The 20,258-nt window shown below is 38.4% G+C and overlaps 1 protein-coding gene and 1 long non-coding RNA gene across 4 annotated transcripts; one reads left to right on the top strand and one right to left on the bottom strand.

The window, feature by feature from the left end:
- Positions 1-161: 161 nt before the first annotated feature.
- adra1ab (adrenoceptor alpha 1Ab) lies at positions 162-12,469 on the bottom strand. 3 transcript variants are annotated; one of them, XM_044333927.1, is made up of 3 exons: positions 11,181-12,469; positions 4,380-4,526; positions 162-214 (listed from the first exon to the last, which is right to left on the bottom strand). In XM_044333927.1, exons 1-3 carry the CDS (start codon positions 12,076-12,078, stop codon positions 162-164), a joined length of 1,098 nt encoding a protein of 365 aa, XP_044189862.1. In that variant the 5' UTR covers positions 12,079-12,469. The 3 variants fall into 3 exon arrangements, with proteins under 3 accessions (XP_044189862.1, XP_044189863.1, XP_044189861.1); XM_044333928.1 differs by having other exon boundaries at positions 4,386-4,526; XM_044333926.1 differs by lacking the exon at positions 162-214 and having other exon boundaries at positions 3,134-4,526.
- On the top strand, positions 5,054-18,251 carry LOC122968577. The gene is made up of 3 exons (XR_006398845.1): positions 5,054-5,189; positions 8,310-8,393; positions 17,944-18,251. It is a non-coding gene; the product is annotated as an uncharacterized LOC122968577 (long non-coding RNA).
- The last annotated feature ends 2,007 nt before the right edge of the window (positions 18,252-20,258 follow it).

The raw sequence follows: 20,258 nt of genomic DNA, 5'->3' as shown, positions 1-20,258 counted from the left end.
TAATGTGAAGCCTGGGAGCTTACAGAGTTTACCAGAGTTTAAACAGAGACATTATCCTCCTGAACAGCTACATAATGCCCTGGTTAAAGTACAAATCCCGTACAGTAATGCAGAATAAGGAAACTCTTCTTATTGTAGTTAGATGGCTATGAGATGACAAATCATTTGTCTTCTAGAAATTCCCTCAACATTCTGCGTTTCTCAGATAAGCATTCTCAGGTATTCATCACTGCCATGCTGTCTGCAGGGTGGAAAAATGCCTTTAATCCAAGCATAGGAAAGAAAAACAACTCTGTTCGTAGCAGGAGGCAAAGGATTAATGGCTAAGGAGAAGCGACAACTTAAAAAAAAAAAGATAAGACACCCAAAACATGCTTTTTAAAGCTATTAATCACGGGGATTTTATAGGGTCTGGCAGCCTTTTTTGGACTACTTTGACTTGGAATTCCCCACTAGAGACACTGAAACATAGGATTATGACTTAATTGATTGACATCTCTGTAATATGTGTAATAACTGGTATTTTTTAATTTTTATTTTTTTTTTATTGTTTTATCATTGTTGCTTTTATTTTCTCTCTATCTTGTGGATGTTGTTTGTGGTCTTGCTGATTGTATGAGTTGAATGTTTTTGCATTTAAAAAGCCAATACAAATATTTGGATGATATTAATAAAGCTATTAATCAATATTTATGACATGTTTTATCAACAAAATGCTCAAATTATCTTGACACTGAACCGCATGATGTTTGTTTCTGGATTATGTGTGAAATGGTAGGCTTTACTTAGCTTATTAATGAAGTCACTTCATTTCAATAAGAACACAGAGTGGGTTGGCACACCATACATGTTCATAAAGTATAATACAATCCAGCACAATTGCCCTTTCAGTTTTTGTTGAGGGTCCTCTTGTCTGTGTTGGCACATGTCATGATGATCTTACAGCCTTTTTATTTTAAAGGTTACAGTCATAATTTTTGTTTCTTCTATTGTAGCAGCGATTTAGTTTCTTCAAAGTTATTATCCTTCCTTGTCATAATGTCATATTTTTATTTTCTACACCTCCTATACATCACAAACGTGGTTATACTGCTTTTGGGGAATTGAATACTAGAAACTCCACAGTAATGTCCTTCCATCCATCATAAGACAACAAGTGGGAATTAATTTTCAGCCTTGGGCACTAAGATAAGTAAGATTTAAAGCTCCACAAATAAACAGCTCAATCAAATGACTGTATGTGATGTGAAAGGTTTCACTCATAGTGAAACCTTTAAAAGACTCACTAACTCTGCAACTCTACAGAGGTTTTTGGCCTCTTTTAGCTCATTGTTTTGGTCTTAAGACACATTTAGTGTATGGCTGTATGTCATTGCTCTCATCAACCACATTTCCAGCAGCTGTGATTCACCCTCTGTATACGACCAGTCCAGCACTAAACTGCAGACAAACACAGAGGAGCATTTATCAGCTGAAGAGTCAGATACTTTTCTCAGGAACCAAACCAGAGCTAAAAGGTGTGGATATTAGACCTTCATTCATCTGGTGGATGGTTATATGGGATCAGAATCAGAATCTCCTTTATTAGCCAAGTATGCAAGCATATAAAGAATGTGTCTTGGTGTTAGCTCCTACAAATGCACCATAGAAGAATAGAAATACAACAAAAGTAAGGTAATATAAATAATGATATAAACAAATATTAAAATTAAATTAAAAAAATAAAATCTACAGAATGGAATAATAATAGCTTTGAAATGAGATATAAAACTTGAAATTAAATATTGACAGTACAAAGGAAATATGGACTGTGCTGCGGACAAAGAAATGAAGTGTATGAAATATATGAAAGTGACAGGAGCAAAAATTAAATTAAATGTGACATGTGCATAAATAATTAAATAATGTAACTGTGGAGGTTGAATGCAATGTACAATCTAAAGTCCACTTTGATGAAATATACGAAAGTGACAAGTGCAGGGATTAAATGAGGGATGTTCAGATATTTAGTAAGGCAACAGATTCTGTGTCTGCTGGTGGACGTTTTTATGGGTCTTTTTCCTGAGGGAAGAAGTTCACAGAGTCTGTGTCCAGGCTGGGGAGGTGATCCTGCTTTGCACGCTGCCTGGCTCTGGAGGAGTGCAACTGATTAATGGGGGGGGAGTTTGCAGCCAGTGATCTTTTCGGCTGAATGAATGATGCGCTGCAGCCTCTGAATGTCCTGTTTGGTTGCTGCACTGTACCAAACAGTGGTGGATGATATGAGAATGGCCTGGACGATGGCAGTGTAGAACTAGATCAACACTGCCTGTGGCACGTTGAGCTTCTTCAGCTGCTTCATTAAGAACATCCTCTGTTAGGCCATCTTGGTTATGCAGCTTATGTTGATGTCCCATTTAAGATTCTTGGAGACGCTGGTGCCAAGGAACTTAAATGATCCCACATCTGCAACTGTGGTGCTGTTGATGGTGAGTGGAGGGAGGGATGGGGCTCTCCTGAAGTCTATTATCAACTTTGCTGTCTTGAGGCTGTTATGGCTGCACCAGGATGTTAACCATACCACTTCTGTACACAGACTCGTCCCCATCCTGGATCAGACCAATGACAGTTGTGTCACCTGGGAACTTGAGGAGCTTCACACAGGAGCTTGTGGAGGTGCAGTCATTCATATACAGACAGTAGAGGGGAGAGCATGCATCCCTGTGGTGTCCTGCTGATGGTCAGAGGTGTGGAGGTATGCTTTCCCAGCCTCACATGCTGCTTCCTGTCTGCCAGGAAGTTAGTGATAAACAGGCAGAGAGGCTCAGGCACAGTCAGCTAGGAGAGCTTGTTGCAGTGAAGCTGTGTTAAATGGAGAGTTTAAGTCAACAAATAGAATCCTGGTGATAATATTATCCAGTTCTTCTGCCCCCTAGGGGCAAAAAATCAATTAATGCCGCTTTAAAGGCAACATACAGATGTATAAGTTACAGATGAACAGATATGAGAGGTCAGACATGCAACTGCGTTTGGAAAACTCAGTAAAAATGCAGGAGAGCTGTGCTGGCAGAAGACCAGTAGTCACAAATACCAAGACTGAGAGAAAAACAACTGACACCTTTTCATTTATTCAACAACACCACAAGCGATGATGTCAAACATTACAAATTGATTCAACAGCTCTTTGTTACAGGCTCAACAACATCTGAACATTCAAAGCTTCAGAGGAGTAGAATGAGGGGCTTTCATGTTAGACTGTATTGTAGGCTTTTCCTATTATTTATCCCATTCCCTGTATATGTGATCAACTGATATCTCACAATTTATAACGTTTTCTCTCTGTGATGATAGATTTTTCAAAATTAAATCCCTTTTAAAACAGAGATCACACATGTAAGAACAACACACATCCTACAACACCAGCTTCCACTTTTTCAGAGATGTCAGTGAATGCTAATTATGCCAGGATTAATGAGTATCTTGCCCCTTAAGGGCTATCGTGCAATCTGCAGAAATACCACTAGTGTTTAAAGAAATAATGTCCCAGGAGTTTTTTTTTTTTTTTTTTTATAATGACATTTCAATAAGATTCTATTAGCTCTTTTATTCTTTTCCAAGCACTGATGGTAATCCCTAGTAACCTAGTGTCCATACTTGCATTAAAAAGAGGTTCTGGCTTTCTTTTTTTTTGGCATTTTCTCCAAAAAGGTTTGGATTTTTTCCAAAAGTCTCCTGTTGTGCATTTATACTTCACACACATACACACACATACTTCACACTTCTTCTCTCTGGCCACTGGGCAGCTCCTCTTGAACATTTTAACATTAGTGCCCTGTTCAAGAGGAGCTCAGCAGTGGTTGTTGATGTAGACAAAATATTATTCATTAACTTTCCCAAATCATGTTTTTGAAACTTGCATACAGCCTTAAGGCAACAGAGTTATCTTCTGACTGCAAGTCACTATCGGCTGACCATATACTTTGATGCCTCTATATACATGTAAAAGTCATATGTAAGAGATTACTTGAGGCAAGATACAAGATTGGATGCTCTGGACAAATTATCTCAACATGCTGCTCAAACAGCCTCTCCTGTAACTCCAAGAGAAAGGCATAAGACCTTAGTTGATCGGTGACTCGTGGGGTTCTGTGGTATGGGAGGCTGACTTGCTGAGAAACACCACGCCTTCAGCAAACTCTTACTTTGGATTTGTGCACTTTGAGTCTGACCTGGACCACAGACAGATGACGAGGATGTCGATAGCGCCCTGCAGCAACCCCATGAGGAAACAGTGACATGATTTTGCGCTGAGAGAACAAAGGTATTCGACGTTGGGCCTGGACTGGAGGAATGGGTTGTGATGTGTCCCTGTGGTTTGGCAGCCCCAGTTCTCAGGCAGCGCCCACGGAGCACATTGAGGAAGGCTTTTTTGAACTCCTGGCTGAAGCATGGGTAGATAATGGGGTTAATGCAGCTGTTGAGGTAACCCAGCCAGAAGGTTATCTTAAATACGGTCTCAGATGGCTTACAGGATGGGAAGATGGATCCTAGAGAACACAAACAGACACAAATAAATACAGGAATGAAAACACACAAACACAGCACTAATACCTCAAGTCCCAAGTAGAAATAGAAAGCACTTGGAGAGCCCTTTTATAAAAATGAATGAATTGTACAAAATTTCAAACTACTCTGACTCGAGGCATCTGTGTTACACTGAGTAACTGATCATTACAATGATCAAAAGTATGTACACATATACTTTTTGTCTGGGGCTGTTTTTTCATTGTTGGGCCCCTTAATTCCATTGAACATGCATACAAGGCGATTTCACACAGTAGTGTGGATCCAGGTTTGAGGCAACAGTTTGGGGAAGACCCTTTCATATTTGAAGTGCTATTGAGCAATGTTTTTATGACTGGGTCATTCTTTTGTTTGTATTGTAAACATGCATGAGGACACTCATGCACATGAGTGGTATGATCCACATTCCTGTCAATGGTTTCACGCTCTTCCACTGATCTATAGGTGGCAGTAACGTGCCAAAAAACACAGCGATGCACCAGCAAAGACAGGGGAAGAAGAAGACGTGCTAACAGCAAGGATGTAAACGATACAGGTTTAAACAAATTCTTTGAAAATGTTTTAGAAGTGAGGAAATCCATTCATGTTTTTTGGATGTTATGTAGACAAACAATGCATTCGATGAGGTGAGTAACATTTAATTTAAACAGAAACTTTGTTTGTTTACAAGAAAACTCCACAGGACACCTTTAAATTAATCATATTAATGAAGCAACACCTATTAGTGAAATGCCATTAAATTTGGCTTGGAGTCGATATGTGCACATACCTTCTATATGTTGTTACAGTTATGTAAAATAAACCACACCTCTAAGAATTAGGCAAACATTTTCAGAGATCAAAATATAAAAGAATAACTTTTAGGGGGGGCTCAACCACACTGATGATGTGCGAGATGATGTGATAATTAGATGTAGAATTGGTAGCAAGAAAAAGTGTTTTGTAAAAAAAACAATGTCAGAAAATCAATTCAGGCATAGACTGATTTGTCTTGAACCACAGGATCTAGAGGAAAAAAATTGCTTCTATGATGACCAAAGCTTCAAAAATCCAATTTGATAAAAAAAATATCCAATTTGTAATAAACTGCAATTATTCTTGATGAGTGACAACATTCTGTGCTGTATAAATGCACTCTTCAGTTGTTCCTTGCCCCAAGCACAGCATACAGACTGAAAACATCTGCCTCCTTTCTGGAGAACATAAAAGCTGTTAAATTCCAGTCACAGGTTTGATTTTCATGTTGCAAAACCGATGTTCTTTTACCAAAGCAATGCCACAGTGGCTTTTGTAAATGCTGCCTTTGATAAGCAACAGTCATCTCATTTTATGAGCTTTGTAATACTGTACAAATAATTCCAGCATTGCAGCTGCACTGTCAGACTGGCGGCCACTAAGTCCTTTAGCACAAAACAAGTTTTCCATCTGAAGACCGCAGGAAAGATACAAAATAAAAAATTCAGTGGTTTTTCAAACCCTCAGTCGGGGAATCTCAGACTATCATTGCCTCAGTGCTTGAATGAGTGCTGCGCTGTGAGCCGTGAAGGTCTGTCTCAATTGAAATGCATAACTATTCTCCGATGACTGGCTGTCTTGGGAGGCTATGGCGGGACTGAGGATGCCTGCTAGCATTACAGCCCATTAAGCCTCATGCTTGTTATCTATAATAGCTTTCATAGGAGGGAGCAATAGTTTGGTTGATTCAATTTCATCCCACAGCAGAAGCCCATTCTGCTCCACTGTGGTGTTTTATTTGTTCTATTTGGCTGCTTGTAATTGAATTTCTTGATGTCCCTTATGAGAAACTCCAGTAGCAGAGTTGTGGCATGGCGGGGAACGAGGAAGGTCCTGCTTGATGTTGTGTTCATAAAGCAAAACATACCATCAAGCACCATTATAAGAATGATTCAGGCCTCAACAGCTTTTGCATCACAATAGTTGTAGCTACAGTACTAAACCACAGGAGGGCTGCAGTTAGAGCTACATATTAAAGGTTCAATCTGTATTTTTAATCATATAAATATATATAATAAATATAAGTTTTCTGTGTTTACAAACATTATCTATGCAAATTAGGGTTACATGTAGGATTATTCATTATCATTAATTATTAGATTATAATTATAGATTATCATTAATCTTACATTTATCAAGTAAATAGTAAAAATGCATATTGCAGCCTTAAGAGCATCAGGTGATGTCATCAAATTGATTGTTTTAGCCAACCAAAAGTCAGAAACCCAAAGATATTCTATTCAGCATGACATACAGTGTATGCAAAGCAAAAAATCCTCATATTTGAAAAACTATAATCACTTAAACATAAAAGTTCATTCTTCAGTAAAGGTCCACTTACTAACTTTTCCCAGAGCTTTCAACATGAACAAGAAATCCTAAAAGGGCTATTGATGAAATTATAACAGCTACTGAGCTCACATGTCAACAGATCCAGTTGAGCAAACTCCATCCACTGAGAAAGACTGTGTGATACAGTTGAAAGTTCTGGAAAAAGGAAGCAAGTGGACCTTGAGTCAGGATTGTTTTGTCAAACTACAATAACTTAATTTGTGCAGCATTTATCCCTGTTAAAAGACCTGTTAATCAATTTATGAGAGACAACAATTTCCAGTGTTTTACAGAGCGACCCTTTTGTTTACATTTGGCTACACACTGTGTCTTTCATATGGATGGTTATGAATGTACATGCTGGCAACAAAAAAAGATGACACATATTATGGCTTATTATTTGCCCAGATGATGTATTCCATCAACGTCTCCTCCATCTTGTATAATAGACTACTCTCTCCCTTAATAAGATTACAGTTTGTGTAACCAAACACACTTTTCAGCATTAATCTCACCATCTGTGACCTGTGAGGTAACTGCTGACAGACTATTACCCTTAAATACACAGTGGTCCATGCTGACAATCACTTATCGCAGTCAAACTATAAGAGTTATTCCAGAAGCAATTAAGATTGTAGATTAGGCTTCACAAAGGTTGGTTTCTGTCCTTTCTTATATCTATGATGACATCCCCGCTATCAGCATCAGACCCAGCATCAGAGTCTGACTGACAAAATAGAAGTATCATTTATTAAAGATAAGGCCATGTACCTTTTCCTGAAACTCCTGACATTGTTAACTGAAGCTCATATCTACAGAGAAGTTTCACTACAACAGCAGAATAAAATGATTTAATTTCTTTTCAATTTTGGCTCTGCTAACATTCTAATTAATATTTCATAACACAGGAGGCCACAGCAACCATTATAGCACTCATTACGACATCAATTAATTTCTGAATAATGAAAATCCCTTTTTAGATTCAGAGAATAAACAATTTCCTCAAGAACATCAGCAACTGAATCATTTTAAGCTTTACTTCCGTGTAGTCCCAGTTTCTCATGTATTATCATCGCAGTCAAGTCACAGAGTCACTGGAAGCACCTGTTTTTCTGAAAGATAAAGTCAAGGTGATCTTCAAAAACTCAGAATGTCAAACAACAGCTGTTGTTGCTGTTTTGAAAGTATTTTCAAATTCTTCAAGGACTCCTCTGTCCGTCTGGATTATTATTATTATTATTATTGTTTTTATGAAGATTTTGAGACACTTTTTCTTAAGCCAAACAAAGATGTTAACTTGTATGAAGCATCAAAATTCAAATGTTTTTATTATCCAGGGCTAGTGATATTGGGCCTCATGCATGAAATGTTTTCTTATTTTTCTCGTATATTTGTTCTAGCACAAAACAATAAGAGGAAAATAAGAACTAACAGCTGTGAACTCGAGATCAAACTGGAGGCATAACCACTCAAGTAAAAGATGGGTGAGTACTTGATATCTTCCTATGTTTGTACACATGTTTTATATTGATATATTTAGATGTTTCTTTACTGGAAATGACATACAATATAGCCAATAGCAACTTAAGTCCCTCCAGCCAGCTGCTACCCTATTTAGGTTTTTGTAGTGAAATGAGGAGGTATCATAGAGATAACTCATTTCAACTAAACGAATCAGCCGTTTCTCGTCCATGATATTGGGCCTCATTCACAGTGCGCACACACAAATCTGTGCTTAAACCATGTATACGAACATTTTAAGCACAAATCCGTGATTCATCAATATGTTCTTACCTGAATTAGTTCTTACGCTGCAAACGAATTTAAAACTGCTTTAGACCATGAGTACGCACAAATCATAAACGTCCCACAGTCTTAAAAAATGATATAGTCGATATTTATTCAATGTAAACAGTATATTAAACCACAGTTATTTAAAAAAGCATTGGGCCTAGCATGAAAATGCTAACATACACAATTTATTGATTAATTGTAAAATTAATAGCTAAGACGTTGTAATCCATCATCATAAATGTAATGAAGTTATTAATATATTAAAATTGTCATTAAAAGTGTTCCTCACAGCCTGACAGTTCAGCAGTGGCACAGGGAGGGATGCTCTGCTTTCACTACATCACGGCCTGTTGTGGACGGAGACGAAACACGATGCACACCTGGCGCAGCAGTAGAGATTTATTTAGATCAATTCCACAGATCTACGTATTTACCAATTTTTTATTTTGCTATGGACGTACTGTGTGGTAGTGGTGCAACAGCTTCGCAGGCTGTATACAGGTTTCATGATTGGGCTCCAAATGGTTGTGCCAATGACATGTTTACCATGGCCCTCTTTGCAGAGAGTGACAGCTCTCTCCACTGCTGCACTGCGCCAACAGAGCTTTCCTTATATAGAGAAATGGGGGGCGTGGTAGCATGCTAATTACCGATAGCAGGGCACACGTCTGTCAATTTTGAAAGATTCTGAGTCACTAACACACACAGTGGTAAGAACAAAATCGGCCGGTGTGCATGTGTCATGAATCTGACGGTAATTTTGTGTGCGCACTTTTTCTGCGCGCAAAATAAGAACATTTCTATGCATATATTAGTGAATTAGGCCCACAGTGTCCTACAGCGCTTTCAGGAAGTAAATAGAAACACGGCGTCCAACAAAAGTTCAGCTCAAAATGACGCGACTGACTGACTGTATTGCTCACGGCTAGTTAGGACATTCCAATAGAAAACAAAGCAATCAAACTGATTTTGTTTCACTCGTATGTGCATTTTAAGAACAAATATGTTTGTACTAATGCTTCTTGCATGAGGCCCATTGAGTATGGTTGGGTGTGGTCAGAAGTATGCTCTGCTGCACCTGTAACCACACCCACCAGTGATGTCACAGTGTCCCAAAACAACCTGGAGTACACTACTCTACACCACTGCAAGTTAAACCACTAGAGGTCAGCAAAAACAAGAGTAACACTTTACAATAACTAGTAATATGTCATTTACAAGACATTTACTTAATGATGAACTAATCATGTACAAAACATTAATATACCTCAGTAAATGATTAATTTATGCCATGTTAACATATCACAAATATGTTGTAAATTATCTATAAATGATTAATTAATTACGACAAATCATCAGTCAATGATTAATGATTTGTTGATATTATGAATCACCTTCAAAGCGATGAGAAATTATGTCACTATATTATACGAACAACGCATTGTCAAATAATTCATAAACAATTTGTTTTTATGTGGATAAATATTTACAAATAACTTACAGTCAGGGTAAAAACACTGATTTCAATCCCCAGCTTTCCTGTGTTTCCAGTATTAGCCAGGTGCTTCTGGTGCTACGCCTTGGTACATTAACAAATTCAATTTACAATTAGACAGCTTTCAAAAAGTTTGTAAATAACTTACTTACATATACAGATCATTTACAAGATGCAAAAGCACTTGTAAATGATGAGGTTGAGGTTGCAACAGAAGAGGTATAGTCAATTCTTCTTATAATCGCTTTGAAAGTTCACATTATTCATAATATAAATCATAATATATCAATACAACATTAATTAATCATCTACTAATGATTTGTTGATGAATATTTCATAATCAACTGATCATTTATAGATTGCTTACAATATATTTGTGATATGTTAACATAACAGTAATTAATCATTTACAAAGGTATATTAATGTTTTGTTCATGATTAGTTCATCATTAACTAATGTCTTATTAACGACTTACTATGGATCGTGTGTGTTACCAAAACAAGATTTTTAACTGGTTTTTAGGTTGTTCTTTAAAGTTATTTTTAAAATTATTTACACTTTTATTTGAACACATTTAAATCTGTGTCTCTTATATTAACCAATGGGAGAAAAATAAAAAACCTTACATAATAATGTGACGATAATGTAATGTAAACAATACAGATAAGTCTACCTGAAAATGAACCTTTTAATTTTGTTGATGCACCTTACAAAACGAGATGTCACTTCATGTTACTGCCGTATTTTATTCCATTAAGAGCAGACTCGCAATTTATTATGTTGAAAATCTTTTTAATCATGCTGCAGACAGAAGAGTCTTTAAAGGTTCTGAAAATACATTCAAAACTGCAATAAGTGTTGTTAAACAACCTTCTGGGGTTTTTTAAAAGCTTTGCAGGCATTTATCTTTTATAAAAATATAATATATGAGAGAGAGACAAAAAGCAAGTTAAAAAGCACAAGACATCAGGCGGTACGTACCAATTGGTAAAACCACGAAAAAAGGGAGCCAGCACAGAATGAAGCACCCGACAACAATGCCAAGGGTCTTGGCTGCCTTCTCTTCTCTTGAGAACTTCAGCCACTTCGGGAGGGTAAAGGTGTTGCGTTTATGCCTCATCATCCCCTTGTCATCCTCCTGCTTCCCTGTCTGAGCAGCGTTCCCTCTGTGTATCCTCAGCATCACCCCCTCCACCTCAACTCCTTGTCCTTTACTGCCCTTCCTGTGTGTTTTTGTCTCTCTCTTTGCCACACTATACACACGGCAGTACATGGCCAGGATGATGGCCAGAGGTATATAGAAAGATCCCAACGCTGAGAACAGAGCGTAGCCGGGCTCCTCTGTGATTCGACACACTGTCTCATCTTCCGGGTCGGGCTCCTTCCAGCCAAACAGAGGGCCCACAGATATAGCTGCAGAGAGTCCCCAGAGAGCAGCCACTGCGGTCAGGCCTCGCCGCCCCGTCGCCATGGCGGGGTAGCGCAGAGGGTAGCTGACAGCCAGGTAGCGGTCAATAGAGATCACACACAGGCTGAGGATGGAGGCAGTGCAGCAGAGGACGTCCAGGGCCGCCCAGACGTTGCAGAAAAGCCGGCCAAACACCCATCTGCCGAGTGCCTCTGAGGTGGCAGAGAAAGGCAGGACAGCTGAGCTGAGCAGCAGGTCCGCCGCTGCCAGATTGGCGATGAAGTAATGTGTCACAGAGCGCCAGTGGTGATGGCACAACACAGACAGGATGACCAGGATGTTGCCAAGGACCCCGAACACTACAAACACCACCAGCACCATTCCCAAAATCACTGCCTTGGCTACATCCACCTTTGGGTAGGCAGAGGAGCTGCAGTTGGGACAGCTCTCTGCTGTAGAGAAGGCACTCATATTCTCAGCAGCTTTTGGGTCTTTTGGGTGTATTAGGTTGTTAAATGTCTTGTAGATTAATTACACTCATGCCGCATTAGTTCCTTAACTAATAAAAGTGCAACCCTCTGCCTCTTTCTGCTCCTCCTAACACAGGGGATAAAAGCTTTTCCTTCTGCATAGACTGCTCTCCCAGTTCATTTGTAGATGCAGCGGCTCTTGCCAACGCCGATCACGTGGTCCTGGCAAGGATTCCTTGGCAGAAAGTCATATGTAGAAAGAAAAACTCTTCTACAGTTTGCCATTTTTGGTCCAAAAAAGCTTAATAGAAATTACAAATATTCATTTTTTAAGTGCCAGTCATTCATGGATTTGAGATGTCATTTTCAGCCATGCTGATTCCTTTTTTTGAAGGAATCCTGTTCAAACAAGAGAAGAGATAAAGTATATTTAAAAACACATTCATAATCCAAGACAGGTTCACTACCACTTAAGCTCTCTTCTTTCCTTGGCAGTGTAGGACAAGATCTAAACTTAACAGATAAAACAGAACACATTCTAAAAAAAAAAAAAGTGAATCACAGCACCCAGTTATGATTAGAGAGTAAAAATATCCCTCTGACTATCAGTCTGACAATCTATATAATTCTTCTCTCTTCATTACAGCTGCATTAGAGAAAACAGGACTTATGCTTGAGTGAAGTAAGTGCCTTTCACAATTCTAAATTATTTAAATAGGTGGATCGATTAAATGAAAATTTCTATTTAGAGAGACTGTGAGGGGGAAACAATGTTCTTGAACAGTTGGAGCGGTGAGAATCATAATAGAAAAGAAAAAATAGAAAAAGAAGATATAATCAAAAACAACAGAGGTACAGACAAGGACACCACAGAGGCAATAACAATCCTTGGGGGCAAAAAGAAAATCATCTGTGGTATTATGGGAACACCAGCCAAGCATGCAGTGCATACAAAGATAAATGAAAGCAGAGATAATTTTTTTAAGAGCAGACATTCAGCCGGAGCCTGTGACGGCTTCCTTGAAGGTCTTGTGTCTGTGAGCTGGGCTCTAACTCAACCGCCAGATGACAGGCCAGGAATTGAACCTTGAGGAGAACACTAAATTACAGCAGCAGAGACTTTGGTCCAGTGATAGTCCCACTCAGTGCCACTCTCATTGTACGTGTTGGAGATCTGGGATGTCATCCAGTGAGATAAATGGCGGCGAGGCAAAAAGAATGAAAAAGCAGCCGCGATAAAGCCCTCGGTGAACAGAGTCATGCTTGTCACATGGTCGTACAGGATCAAAGGCTTTCGCTCACTGCACATCCCACCACGAGGCAGAACGAAATTCACCCAAATAAACACTTAATGCTGGGATTTCCGCCTCAGTGGCCAGAGGGGGAATTGAATTGAAATGGGCGGTGAATGGATATCTTGGATTGTCTCAGCAGAATAGCTAGACGCAGTGATATTTGGAATACATTTACGGTTGTAATGAGATTTCTCGGAACACTGAAGTGCCTGCAAAAAGAGATTAGCTACATCTAAAAAGTTGATTTCTTCAACTCACCTGTGATTTGACGACTGCTGTTACTGTGAAAAGTGTGAAAGAGATTTATGTTGACTTGAGGTAATACAATAGACGTAGAGACAAAGGTAAAAGCAGCTCATCATGCTGAACATTGTGCTGGGAAATAATGCAGATGTAATGCAGCATTCCTAAATTCTGCAGCACTGCACTGTTTGTCTCGAGGTACTGCAGTCCGTAAAGACAAATAATTCTCTCTTGAGTTAGATAGGCAAGTCTGGGGCATGACACATTTATGCCCTGGACCTGCTTCACTGGCCTCGAGATTCAGTATTTACTAGAAGAATTATATTTTATTTGCACGTGCTGTGTTGGTGTCTGCCCTGAGGCTTTCTCTCTAAACTAAAAACTCCTCTACATGTCTCTCTGCCTCATGTTTCATTCATGCGTGTGTTCATGCAGTATGGAAGAGGCAGGGTAACATCAGCGATGTGACAAAATGATGAAGTGGTGAAGATGTGTAAAATGACCTATTAGTCTGTTCCACTCTTGACTGCCTTTTAACCCATTCCACCCCCATCCTTGGAGATTGTGTGAGTATTTTATGATTTCTTTCATCTATAGGGGAGCAGGATTTTCAGACAAGATGCTAATATTTTTGAGCAGCTTGTGATTTGACAAATATAGATAAAAGGGTATAGTGATATGGATGAGATATAAAAAACAAATGCAAACAGAGGAAGAATGATAATCTCACTTCAGTTTCTACAGATAGGAAACTGAAGGGAGAAAATGTCCTAGATTACATGGTCTACAAATGTAGAGTAGGGAAAACTGTATCAAGAAAAATGAATCATATCAATGATGGGCTTATATGTCATACAGGAAAGACATCATCAAAATGTTTTATCAATGCAGCAAGCAAAAATACCAAAGATTTGCTCATTCTAGCTTCTAAAATGTGAGGATTTGCTGTTTTTCTCTGCTTTATATCATTATATCATCTCAACATCTTTGGATTTAGGAGTGCTGGTCAGACAACATGAATGGAAGACATCAGCCTGCGATGGACTATTTTCTGACATTTAATTGAATGAATTGAATAAAGAGAGATTAATAGATAATTATAACCATCACTAGTTGCACTGTTTTTCGTCAACCAGCAGCTCACCCCCAACAGTGAGACTTCACACATCTCTTGTTAGGCAGATAATATTTGATTAAAAGCTATCAGTGAACATCATTACACTCCAATCTACAGCTGTAATCCGAATATGTAGCACTCAGGTTATTGCATTAGCGGATCTCATGGAAAGATGGCACTTTGCCCTTGAAGGAACTTTCCCGTAAGCCTCCTCAGTCTGAGTGGCCATTGCAGAATTGAAACATGTCAGCCAATTAAATCTATGATTGGAATTATAATTAGGATTTTGTTGTGGCAGAGAGAATATTAGCAAGCATATTAAATGGCTTCATGTAGTCTGACCATGGACACATTCAATCACAAAAGCAGTTCACAGGCAGACAACAACATTATTACCTTAAGGCTGTCATGCACAATGTTAACATAAGCCTTTCTGACACCATTTCATTTAAGTTCTGCGTTTGTCTTTGCCACTCATCACTCATCACTCTATGATATATGGAATGCCTCTGCCTTGCCTTACACAATTGTCTATACATTCATTATATTTTGTGTTATCAAGCTTGTAGAAAATAATGAGCTTGACTGCTACTTTGTCCATCATCCTTGCAAATTGAGCCAAATAATGTCTCGGTTAAAGGCATCTTCAAATTGCACTATAAATTCATTTAAAACTAAGAAAAGCAGCTGATCCTCACATTTGAGAAGCTGAAAGCAGAAAATGTTCACCATTTTTTCTTGGTAGTTGATTCAAACAACTCATCATTAACCATAGTAGCTAAAATCACTATTCCTATTGAAAATTTTTTAAATATTTCTCCACAACAGCACCATTGTAAATGGATGAATGGATGGATAAATGGATGTTAAATGTGCTTGTTGACTGAAATAAGATGATAATGTCTCATGATGTCTCATCGAACAAATGAAATCCAACGTGCTTTTGAAGCGCTCACATGAATCTCCTGAAGATGATGATCTATTGTGTCAGGCCACAGCAGAGTTCATATATCATTTGTTTCTGCAAACACTCTGTAATATAACAGTCTGGTCTGCACCACATACTACACTACTGCACTGCACTGCCATGATAAATTACTTTATATTTGAGGTCCCTTTCTAAAATGCTGTACTCTCTGAGGGCAGCAGTCAGTTGTCTGAAGTTCATAATTGAATTCCTTCATGACATTAATCATTGTGTTTTATCACCTTGAACATTAGCTGCACACTGCCCTTCAGGAAAAACAATAAGTGTTCTGTCTTGTGCTTTGATCCATGTGAAGAGGTTGTGTTATTAGTGTTTATTCCCAAATGGCAGATGTATCTCAGAGGATGAAAACATTTAATTTTCCCAAGCTTCAAACCATGAGCCTTTGTAGTCTCCTAATACTATAATCATTCATCATTTTCACCATATTCATAAAATATGTATATTCTCATCACATTTTGCAACTGTTTTTTAGACTAAGATGGCCTAGGTACCCTTTGAGAGGAAATGTTCTGAATATAAATCTAAATGAAGCTGCAAAAGGGAGTTATAAATATGAAAGATTTATCTTTGCTATTATCATGTTTGAGTAGTTTTGAAGTATGTGTTGAATAAACAAACACTTAACATTAGGCTGCATGAATTAGCATAATGAGGTGATGGTGAAAATAAAGCAGTTTTCACAATGTGCTTGTCACTGGCCTGTTAAAAAAAACAAAACAAAAAACCAATCACCATGTCCTCCACCTGATTAAAATTAATCAAAATATTCATAATGATCCATTATGGAAATCAGGAGTCAGTCACTCAGCCAGTGAAGTAAGCTGTGGGATGAAGGGGGAAAGAGAAAAAAAGAAGTCTTACCTTCATCACAGCGCACACATCTCACTGGACCCAGTTTAAAAAATGGAAACAATTCAGCTAATTTTCTCTGAAAGCAGTCATGCATTATTCTGTCTGCTAGAGACAGCACGGAGAGCAAAGTCAAGTGATCCCCTCCTGCCATCCTCCTGCCGCCAGCCTCTAGTGAGAAATAAAGTCACAGTGGACCACCCCACCTGATCCTCCCAGACCCCACCCCCTGCCCGAGCAGCTCATACCTTTTATTTAACGGGTGGTTATGTGCCCTGCTCATTTTATTATTGTATGTGACCCGGTAACCCCAGTGCCACATTTACAACTATACATTAATAATGAAATTAATAAGGGAATAAAGCAAACTTTAGTTTGTTTTTGTTACAACATAGAAGAGAAGACAAACAATTAGTTTTCAAAACTTACATACAATTTGAAAAATAAAACACCTTCTTAAGATACAAAAATGCACCTGGGATTTAGTTGACCATGCTAATAACATCTGCACACCCCATGATGAAAGATTTGAACTTGTGCAAATAAACATAATATTTTAACAAGTTCAAATCCTAAAAACAAGAAAAAGAGTAAGGTGTAAGAATTGCTCTTGCTAGTTGCTAACATTATTATTATTAAATAAGCTTTGATATTCAATGTCATGCTAACCACAGCCTCAATGCTAACATGCTCACAGTGACAATGCTAACATAATGATGTTTCCCAAGGATGTATTAAAAGAGCTGGATACTGAACCAAAAATGGTGCCCATTCAATCCAATGCTCGGTTTGCGCATATGTCAAAAAAAGTTTCTAGCTTCCGGGTTTGCTTCCGGGTTTGCTTCCTCATTGTGCGGCCCACTGAATATGCACAGTAATGTTTCCCCCTGTGACCTCGCCTGTGAGACCTCGCTTGGCCCATAGACTTTACATTGTGATAATGTCATGGATTTTTATGTCATGGATGTATAATAAGAGCTGGATAGGGCGCCGCCGCTCAGCCTTGCAGCCAATTTTTCCCAGTGGCCACTCGCAGTATTGCAGCAAAAAATCCCCCTGCGACCCAAAAAGGATTTTCCCCATAGACCACCATTGTAAAAGAGACTCCTGTAAAACTGTTGACAGGACACCTCGCACTGCAAACAACGTCAATTATGACTCTTTCTATTATGAACTTTTGATCCATGGAGATTTTATATTTGTAAAACTTTCCTTGAACTGAGAAAAGCGATTTACATCCATTATCCATGTGCTTACTATGTTAATGTCTAGCATGTTAGCATGTTAATATTTGCTAATTAGCACTAAACACAAAGTAGGCAGTAAGCAGTTTAATAGCTGTTCAAAACTCTGGTTTTGTCTAATTTTCAGGACAAACAGGACAGGATTTCAGATTTGGGACAACTGCTCATGATTCAAGACTGTCCCCAATTTTTCGGGACGTCAGGACACTCTGCGGTCCTCTCAGCTGCTAGCAGCCCAACAGTGTGCATCGTCATCCTGGGGAGAAAATGATCTGGATCAGATGAACTGATCTTTGCAGCTCTTTACCGCTGGCTCTAACGTCTCTGCAACAATTTGTTATATGATATAATCCTGATATATCCTTTTGGAAGATAAATGTTGGTCTCACAGATGAAATCTAACAACTGTAGCTGCCACATTAGTTTGTCTGAATGTAAAGTGAAGGTTCATGTTTTTACTGGACAGAACAAGCTGCCTCTGAGGCTCCATATGTACAGATATCACTACATTTCAATAAATATAAATGTATTCAAATGAACAGTTTATATTACATTTTATTTCATTTTATTAAGCTACATAACAGTTTGGATTTTTATTATAGCTACATTACAGACTGAATAACATAGTTTACTTCATCTCTCTGTCAATGAGGTTATTTCTTTGTGAGGAAAAAAGTGGTAACAGAGCTTTAAATTGAGACTATTTTGTCACAGTACAATCAGGTAGTTGTGTTGAGGACTTGGCAAGTTTGACTCAGAGTACAAACTTCTGAGGATGAGAGGATGCTGTCAAATGTTGCAATTGTCATTTCCAGTAAGTGCACAACAGCCATATTCGATTTGAGACAACACTACCCTGCACCATGCAAGTAAGTACACAGTGTACTACATGGAAGTGTACTAACAGAACTATCCGTATTGAGACACAGTAATAATCTTAAAGTCCCCCTCAACTCAACCATATGTTTTTCTTCTTATTACTTAAGTTGGATGTTTGAGCTTCACTGTGCAGAATGATGTATGTGCAGAGTTTGACACTAGAAAGCTGTTTTCACATTCATCTGCTGAAAGTGGAAAGTTTCTCTGTGCTCATCGAAAATCTGGTTTCAAGGGGTGGGCCTATGAGTGTGATTTGTGACATCCCAATTCGTTTGGAAGCCAGGTCCAGTATGCAACTTACACAATTTTGAATTTGAAACTTGAAGCCTCCAGTATACATATAATGAGAATGGACTTTTCAGTTCAAGTAGGAGACATCTTGTGTCTAGCTGTTAAATTTTTGAACCAAAAAATATTTGCATATTCATTGATTCTGGAATTTTTATTGAGGGACTAGGAGGAGATGGCATTTTAATGATTTTAAGATAGTAATTATACTCATTCTGCAGAAAAAACCATATCAGGCACACATTATTGTTCCAAGCAGAGTATTTTTATATGTCTTAATTAAACCTGCAGTGCAGAACATTTACATATAAATGAACGTCCGTGAAATTCAAGCCCTTACCAAACGAGTTCACAAAATGCTGATTAAGCCTATCACTGCGAGGTAAATCTCTCTATATTCCACAGTATACGGAGTTTTAAAATATGGTGTCGGTGGCAACATTCCCATGCTGGCCAGATGAATGCATATTGCACATGCTCTTTGGGCAGAGCTTGCGCACCACAGGCTTCTGCTGACTGAGCAGCTAACTTCTGGTTAGCTCTCTGCTAACATGAATGGGGATAAAATGATTTAATCATGCGGCTCCTCTAGACTTTCCAAATGTTGTCAGACTGAATGGATCATTCTGCAATCATTCTGATAGTGTAATGAGTCATTTTGTGGGGGTTGTCTGACGCTCAAAACAATTTACCCAGTATTACAACCGCAACAGTAGCGATGGAGTAGGCTACGGTGAAGCCTATGGCATAAGCACATGTTGACAGTGTTTTTGTGATTACTCTCACTGCCAGAAGGGGGAGACAAAAGTCCTGCAGTGTAGCTTTAATACGTGTCTGGAAAGGATCTTTAAATGTGTTAAATTGCTAATGAAACTGCTTTGAGGACTTGTGGCCACTAGATGTCCCTGTAGAAGTTGAGCATGTCAAATCAGAGAGTCCATTAGGGAAACAAGAGTGTTGTTTCATCATAAAACTATTGGGCAAACTGTCATTTCAGTTTTCAATAACAGAAAAACTATTTTTTTGATTTTGTTTTTCTTGTTTATTTGATCACCCAATTCAAGATAAAAACGGAACACATTCATGTGCGGATTTTGGTGTCCACAGAAAATTTGAAAAATGTTTCAAAATGTTTTCATTTTTAATTTCTTAGATTATATAAAATAACTGAATGAAATTCTGTACCAAATGTAATGGCAAACAAAAATGTCAACCTCATGGTGGTGCTAGAAGAAAAGTCAGGTGATCACTTTGGTCATTAGGTGACATTAACTG

This window comes from Thunnus albacares, chromosome 18 (assembly GCF_914725855.1).
Source record: "Thunnus albacares chromosome 18, fThuAlb1.1, whole genome shotgun sequence".
Classification (NCBI taxonomy): Eukaryota; Metazoa; Chordata; class Actinopteri; order Scombriformes; family Scombridae; genus Thunnus; species Thunnus albacares.
This window is presented reverse-complemented; position numbering and strand designations above follow the sequence as displayed.

Coding starts and splice junctions, on each gene's coding strand:
- adra1ab (XM_044333926.1), bottom strand. CDS start 12,078: ATGAGTGCCTTCTCTACAGCAGAGAGCTGTCCCAACTGCAGCTCCTCT. Junction 4,527..11,180: donor TTTCGTGGTTTTACCAATTG/GTACGTACCGCC, acceptor TGTGTTCTCTAG/GATCCATCTTCCCATCCTGT.